Source organism: Danio rerio, chromosome 17 (assembly GCF_052040795.2).
Source record: "Danio rerio strain M-AB ecotype USA chromosome 17, GRCz13ab, whole genome shotgun sequence".
Lineage (NCBI taxonomy): Eukaryota > Metazoa > Chordata > Actinopteri > Cypriniformes > Danionidae > Danio > Danio rerio.
Window position 1 is genome coordinate 37407393 of NC_141037.1, and position 8885 is coordinate 37416277.

The 8885-nt window shown below is 35.8% G+C and overlaps 1 protein-coding gene across 1 annotated transcript in view; it reads right to left on the reverse strand.

Moving 5' to 3' along the window:
• LOC147840021 (uncharacterized) overlaps positions 1 to 7078 on the reverse strand; it is a 364757-nt gene extending 357679 nt beyond the window's left edge. The window contains exon 1 of the mRNA XM_087291272.1: positions 6992 to 7078. Within this exon, the coding sequence (XP_087147398.1) occupies positions 6992 to 7078 (87 nt within the window). The remainder of the gene's footprint in view (positions 1 to 6991) is intronic.
• Positions 7079 to 8885: the final 1807 nt, after the last annotated feature.

Sequence of the window (8885 nt, forward strand, 5' to 3'; positions counted from 1 at the left end):
ATACACATGGTATGCATTTATGTATGATGTCAAGCTGTATAGAGGTCCTAAGAGGCTTTTTCAAGATGCGATGTACAGGAGCTACCAAAAAGTCAAATGTTGAAGAGAGAGTTGAATAGGAGGAACAAGATCAAAGCCATCAACACAAACTCTCTGCCAGTCAAAGACACCCTGCTGTCACACTGCACCGGCCAACTGAAGATATGAAAAGTGCAAGAAAAAAGGGGGGAAAAGATCGAAAAAGAATTGCAACATTAAAATGTTATCTACAGAGGCTGTATTGCATAGAAGAGAGCCAGAAAAATGCAATACCTACCAACTTAATAAAAAAAAACGAAAAAAAAAAAAACGTTTTTATATTTAATGAGCTATGATCTTATGGAGGGCATGCCGGTGGCGCAGTATGTAGCATGATAGCCTCACAGCAAGGTTTGAGCCTTGGCTGAGTCAATTGGCATTTCTGTGTGGAGTTTGCATGTTCTCCCTGTGTTAACGTGGGTGCTCTGGTTTCTCCCACAGTCCAACGACATGCTATACAGGTGAATTGAATGAGCTAAATTGGCTGTGTTAGTGTGAAATCACAGTAAGTGTGTGAGTGTATGGGTGTTTCCCTGGGTTGGGTTTTGGCTGGAAGGGTGATTTATTCCGCTGTGGCGACCCCTGATTAATAAAGGGACAAAGCCGAAAAGAAAATGAATGAATGATCTTATGGATCCGTTTCACATTTCCGGGTTTCCCAGTAGCAGAAGTTGTCATAGTTGGGTCAACTTAGAACACAGCGAATAGGAGAGTACAACAAATATTTATATATATATTTTTTATCCTATTTGCTGAAATAATATAAGAAAAACTGCAAGTTGTTGTTATTAAGACAGAAAAAGCAAATAAAAAATGTGTGAGACTGATAACAATAACCAGCAGAGAGAACAACTTTAAATGTACTGTGCTGCCCATGCATTTTAAATGCCTCCAAGCGAAAATGTGTTTTTTGTAATATGAGGCAACGATGATATAATACATACATCCCTATATCTGAAAAAGTTTGGATTGTATGTAAATTCACTAAATTTACTTTGACTAGCATTTAATTGCTACATTATAACATACATGCTATATTACATTATATACACATTATTATATAACTTGAAAATATGCATGTAAACAAAAATATACACTGTAATTTTCTTGCTATACACAAGTTGTGATCATATATATGTAACTGCACTTTGGATATTTTTTTTTAAATCTCATATATGTCTTTAAATGTTTGTAGAATTTTATTAATTCTTGTATAATGGTACTGATGTCATAGTGATTGTACATAAACACATACAATATATTATATAAAATCTGTGTATCACTACACTGTAAAAATGACCTGTAAATTAACAGTTTTCCATATTTTGTGATTTCATGGTTATTTTATGTTTTTAAATTTTATTAAAAAGCATTACGCTCTAACAGCCTTGATGTTGGAAAGTTTGAAAAAGTAACTTTAATTGGGCTAATTTTGGAAATTACAGAACAAGAATCTTTTAACAAACTGCTAGTACATGTCATTATTTTAAAGACTAAATTCTCTATATATCATTTCTTATACAACAAATTATTTTAAACCACTAAAATGTCAATAAAAGTCACTTTGTTAACCTTCACAGGTGAATTTTCAACAGAGAAAAAAAAAATATACAAATAAAGGTAAATAAACCACAAATCACAAAATATAAAATATATATTTTTTTACAGTGTGCAAATAATCTGCAAATTATATTCACATGCAAATATCCCCACAAATTATAATTCTACAAGAAGATTCTATATTATAAACACACATTTATTTGTGCAATCACAAGCTTGAATAGCTGTCAGTTCTCCCTCGGAGCAGCATCCTGTGGTGATTGCGATAGACCGCTTTACAGCACTGCCTTGTTTGTTGTAAGGGACGTGCTAACAGAGCAAAGTGTATGCAGAAGGAGACTTCTAAAGCATGTCTTCCTGAAGGTGATAAAACAGGCCCTGACCCTCACTATATGAAAGCTGAATACGACAGGAGGAGCGGCTGGGTGGTCCAGCACCAGCCTGTGCCTCGCTTCAGAACCAGGAAATTTACATGGCTTTAGTGGTCAGTCTCCTGCGCCTGTCATAAATCACGAGGCCTCACTGCAGGATGGAAAGGCTGAAAGGTGTCCTCTGCAGGTTGGAGCCAGCGGAAATGGTTTGCTCTGAAAACAGGGCAGAGTTGTTCCTACCGGTTAGGATTTGTTTAGAGGAGCTGCTTAGCTTGGCCAGGAAACAATGGCGTCCTTTTAGTCACAGTTATCCATTTGGGAAAATGTGTTAGTAAATGGCATGCTACATGAAAATGACATATACAGCACCTGTGCTTGCCCGTACTGAAAATGAGCATAACAATGGGGGTTAGGAGAGGAATATTTAGATAGCTGACATGTTTTCCATGTACATTTTTCATTTTTTTGTATATATTCACTAAGACACGCAAAGTCTTTTAGTATGCTCTACCAAGCACTGTTGGAAAATAATCATGAAAAAGAAAAAGAGCTTAGACCAGACTTTTATTTGTGCAAGTTTTTCAGTCTGGTTAAACTGGTGTCAGTCTCCCAACAGTCTATATAGACTTTCAGCTCATATAAGAGAGTTTACACCTTGTCTAACTAGTCTTGAGTGCATTTGCCATAACCATAATTAGGAATCTATGGGCCCAAGTTCGTTCGTTCGTTCATTCATTCATTCATTCATTCATTCATTCATTCATTCTCTTTTCAGCTTAGTCCCTTTATTAATCTAGGGTTGCCACAGCGGAACCCCCAACTTATCCAGCATATGTTTAACTGTACGTTCACACCGAAAGCGGCGAGAGCGTCAAAGTAGCCGGAAGTCATTCATTTTCAATGAGAGCCGGCGGCGATAAGCGTCGATAAGCGGCGAGGAGCAGCGCGGCGCGTCTTCGCCGGCGTGAGCGTCGAGGAGAGTTGAAATGAAGTCAACTTTATGGTAATGAGCTATGACGCGGTTCGGCGGCAAACAATCAGAATGAAGACGTCCACCGCTTGATAGCAGTTCAGGGAACACAGACCTGTGAACTTTGGTTCCGACCACAGTTGTTCCCAAGGGTTTGATTATTGTGGTCGTCGGATTTCCCATTGTTTACATAGTTTTCTTACAGGAACATGCATTAAATAAGTTACTGATGTTCATTAATGTTATATAAATTTATCTTTAAAAGCGGGAATCTCACGCGATGTGACAGTACAAAACAGCACTGCTGCTTCAGGATATTTCAGACATATGAACACACATTGGATAAATAGAGCAAAGCCACACCACACGCAACTTGATCTTCCATTGTTGTATGAATTTGATAAGAAGTGCGCAACATTTTCACGCTAAAAACATGTCTTATGCAGGAATGTAACTGATATGCTGCAACGGCTCCTTTAAGTACGAGATCAATGTAGCGAGTTTTGATGCTCTCGCCGCTGGAGCTGAAGGCAGACAGCGTTGTCGCCAGGGCGGCCAGAGCGACCTTGGACGCTCTCGCCGCTTTCGGTGTGAACGTACGGTAATGCAGAAAATGCCTTTTCAGCTGCAACCCATCACTTGGAAACATCCATACACACTCATTCACACTCATACACTACAGCCAATTTAGCTTACCCAATTCACCTATAGTGAAGACTTGTGGGGGAAACCGGAGCACCCGGAGGAAAACCCACGCGAAGATGGGGAGAACATGCAAACTCCACACAAAAATGCCAACTGACCAAGTCAAGGCTCGAACAAGCAACCTTCTTGCTCTGAGGGAATTGTGCTACCCATTGTGCCACCGTAATGCCCCAAGTTCAGCCATTTCCAACATAATTCTATAATTTGGTGTTTCACAAAATCCAAAATTATTTTGGTAAATTCAGTGAGCATTTACAAACATCATCTGGAACTTTAAATGTTAAACCTACAGTTTCCAGGACTGAGTGCAGTATTTTAAGAGTGTGTGCTTCTGTATTCTGTATTCATAGCAGAATGCATTACGATTAATAACAGTTGGATGTGCTAAAACTTTCTTTAGTTAAAGAGAAAACTGAAGTCACTGCATTTGGGAACAGAGATGAGGTCAATAAGGTCAAGAATCCTGATGTGATTCTGGAGTCATCCATGTCAAAGCAGTAAGTAAATCAGCATACTATCATCTCAAAATCATTGCAAGAATTAGATGCTTTATTTCCAGTAAGAACATTTTCATGCTTTTATCAGCAGCAGGGTGGATCACTGTAATAGACTCCTCTCGGGCCTTCCCAAAAATACAGTCAGATAGTTGCATCTCATCCTGTATGCTGCTGCCAGCATTCTGACCATAACATCAGAGCACATCACACCTTTCCACGGGTCTTTTCACTGGTTCCCGGTTACATTCAGAATAGATTTGAAAGTAGTACTATTTGTCTTCAAAAAAAAAAAATAATAATAATAATAATACATTTGCTAAATGGCCCAGGACCTCAATATGTTACAGTTATGCTCACTGAATACAAACCTAACAGACCACTCAGATCTTGAGGATCATATAAACTACAAATTCCAAGAGTTCAGTCAAAGCAGGGTGAATCCACCTTCAGCTATTACACTCCCCGCTGCTGGAATCAGCTTCCAGAAGTGATCAGATGTGCTCCAACAATAGGCACATTCAAATCCAGACTAAAAACGCATGTTTAGCTGTGCCTTTACTGGATGAGCACTGTGCTACATCCAACAGATCGCACTATTTTGCCTTTCTTTTCTTTCTCATTCCTGTAAAACATGTTTTAACAGATTTTAATCTGATTTAATCACTTCTATTATTTATTTGTATTTTTTATACTTGTCACTTTTATTCCCGTTTATGTAAAGCACTTTGAATTGCCACTGTGTATGAAATTTGCAATATAAATAAACTTGCCTCCCTTACTAGAGCAAAAAGAGAGAAAATAAATAACACAAAATAAAGAAGAACTAAAAAAGTGCTTAGAAGAGTTGTTTTGCACCAATAATATATGACATTTTGTTACTGAAATTATTAATTAGCAGATATTATTACTGTGTCACATGTGCTTGTTCATTCCTTTCTACATATTACCATTAGTTTATTCATTAATTTATTTATTCAAAGTACATTAAACGTACCTAAGTGAAAAAAGTTTATTGTTCACACTGAAACGTTAAACTCGAATAAATTTTTTTTTTACAAAAATGTAAATGTACCTTTATTAATCTGGGGTCACCACAGCGGAATGAACTGCCAACTTATCCAGCATACGTTTTATGCAGCAAATGCGAATGAACATTCTATAGGCAAATAAATAATGAATTAATTAAATTAATAATAAATTAATAAATTCATGGATGTGTCTTTGAGATGTTATATAGAACTATTACTATAAAATGAATTCATTAAGACCTGCATAGTTTCTGAAAAGGTTTTCAAACAATATCTAAGGATTAAAAACAACAATAAATAACTTTCTTTTGCCCCCCAAAGCTCACTGTAGGTCATCAGATGACAATTTATAATTTTTTTTTTTTACCTCAAAAAAGTATCAAAGAGATTCAATACAGTTTTTGCCAACCATAGTAAATTCTCTTACATACTGTATCAAAAAAATACGAGAGTGGAGTAACTTATAAAAATCCTTTTATCACATGAGCCCATTTTAATGCAATTTAACCTTGCTTTTGTTTTGAGTGAATAACCCTGCAGTCTTGCAGAGCTTGGCTTCCCTGCTCTTGCCTGTCATTTTCTAGTAATCCTGAAGACATTGATGGCCTAGTGCAGGTGAGCCTGATCAGGATTTAAGCTAAACTCAGCAGGACACTTGGCCTCCAGGGTGAGATTTGAGCAACTTTGGCTGATTTAAGTGGTCAGTCAAAGCCTCCTCTCTTCTGAAAAAATAGCAAACCAGATCAGCCTGGTTTAACACCTAAAAGATTAGGCTAGTGTAAGCAGTTTTTCAACAGAAAAGCTTACACTTCTCTCTCGTTTACTGTCTCTTCTCCCTCTCAGTGCATGCTGGGAGTGTTGGGGTCTACTTACGGGGAGACGGTGATTGTTTTGTTCTTTTTTATGCTTAAACATTAATGTTTCTCTCATTTTTTATTCACATTAGAAATTACTTGTTCAATATAAGGCTATATTTAGCTTTTCTCTTGTGTTTTTAAAAATGATCACATGTACATAACGTTTTCAGCTGTATAATGGATGCCAGACCAGTAATTTGACCTGTTAAGCTTGTTAGTAAACTATGGCTAAGAGAGCTTAGCACGTTGCTATTTAAGAAAGCACATGCAATTACATAAAATACCAGCAAATTATAGAGGTAAAGTTGGTTGTATATTCGGATATTCATACATTCTCCTTAATAATATAATTTTAGAAAAATACTATTTGCAAACGTTGTACTTTCAAAGTTATCTGCTGCTAATACGAGTTCCCTATTTAGAATTTGCAAACAATACTTTTCTGAAATTATATTATTAAGGTGAATGTATGAATATCCAAATATAAAACTTTACCTCTTTCTATCAAAGTACAACATTGTTCACAGTGAATTAGATAGCTGTAATGTTGTATAGAAGTCATACTTGCATGCTAATTTAGATCAAATATTCAAAGTAACATGGTAAACAATAGAGACTGCTAAATGAACGAATGTGTGATTATAAAACCAACTTTACCTCTATCAGCTTATTAGGAAAAGATCTTTATCAGTTACACACAGCAAACACTCAAAACGCAAACAAACAATAAATATGCACTGCATTTTATCTCAACACATGCAAATAGCATGGAACACAATTGAAATGTTACAAGGGGATCCAAAAATGTGACAGACCCAGCTAATTAAAGCTCTTTCTGATTCTGGTTATTTAGGTCATGGTAAATGGGGCTAAAAATATACAAAGGACAATGGAATTAGGATGTTAAAATAAACAAAAAACTCACCAACTTCACTGAGCAACAGCCATGCCACATATCCCAGCCAGGTCCGTCACCTTTTTGGGTCCCCTTAAAACATTGTGTTCCATTCATTCTGCGGCTGTTATGAGAAAATGCATTGCATGTTCCTAATTTGTTTCCATTGTGAAAAAATGCAGCAGGTATTCTTTATTTGTTTGTCTGAGTTCAATGCTATTACTTAATCCATTGTTAAAAAAATAAAAAAACATTTCATAGTCAGTTCAAACAGAGATACATTGTTCTCCTTCTCTACTCCAAAGTAAAAAGAAGCATAAAAATGGAACTCAGTTTGATTTATTTATTTATTTATTTTATCACAGAGGCAGTGTGTTAATATGACTTTTACAATCTGAGGTCAAATTAATATTTTTAACGTGTGAAAATTCCAGGACAAAATTTTGGGATTCACTGTGCAATAATCTTTAGTAGCATATTTTCTAAATTTGTTTGCATTATAAGAATATGCAGCACATTTTCTTTATTTATTTGTGTTATAAGAATTTGCAGTGTTTTTTATTATTTTTTTATTTGTTTGTGTTGTGAGGATTTGAGACACAAATGCTGTCAAAATGCTTTTCTTAATTTGCTGGTGTATTTTGTAATTGCATGTGCTTTCTTATATTGTAGCGCATTAATCTCTCTCGGCCAATGTAGTAAACAGTAGCTGATTAAGCATTATGAAATACTTGAGCAAAAACAAACACTATCACATACTCTGCCAACAATTTGTATGTTGTTTGCTGTTGCCTATAATCTACACAACCTAAATAGGACTGTGCATGTTAAGCATGTTACAAATGATTTTGTTGTTTTAAAAGACTTTCGTGTTTTCTTTACATGGTCACATCAATAGTGGTGTTTTTTTTTTTTTGTTTTTTTGGCGAAAACTGAATGTACTATTGTGTAAAACGAACAGGAAAAACGTGTTAATGTTGTCTAAAATTAAAATAACATTTATTTATTTATTTTATTTTATTTTTTTATTGTAGTGTGAGTGGAAACTCTTGAGGCTGAGTTTGCATACTATTGTCTTATAAATATTCAATGCTTTTTTAATAAATTGTGGTGTGCAATTGATGATTTGTGTATTATTTATGATGGGATTTTGAATTTGTGCATTGTCTACTTATATAGTATGTGAGTTGATAATGTAAAGAATGCGTCATTTAATTGTTAACTGCCATCAGACTGTTTGGATTTGTATACAAACATACACTCAAAAAAACGATCTTTGCTCCTTGTTCAAATACTGATCTTAAATCTGTTGAAATTCTTAAGGTTTTTGACGGGACAACAATTGTTTTATGTTTATTCAACTTAAATTTGTAAAAAACTATTAAGTTATCCTAATCTATTTGTACTCGGACAACATGAAGGATTTATGTGGAACCCAGCATTTTTCTACAATGTACATACTACATACACACATACATACATACATACATACATACATACATACATGTAAACCTTAAGCTTAATATTCATTCATCTATTTTCCTTTCGGCTTAGTCCCTTCATTAATCTGCGATCGACACAGCGAAATGTACCGCCAACTTATCCAGCATATGCTTTTTACACAGCGGATGCCCTTCCAGCTGCAACCCATCTCTAGGAAACATTCATACACTCTCATTCACACACCTAAACTACGGACAATTTAGCCAACCCAATTCACCCTTACCGTATGTCTTTAGACTGTGGGGGAAACCCGAGCACCCGAAGGAAACCCACATGAATGCAGGGAGAACATGCAAACTCCACACAGAAATGCCAACAGAACCAGCTAAGGCTCGAACCAGTGACCTTCTTGCTGTAAAGTGACAACACTACCTACTGTGCCACCGCATCACCCCTGTGCTTAATATTGTATCTTGAAAAT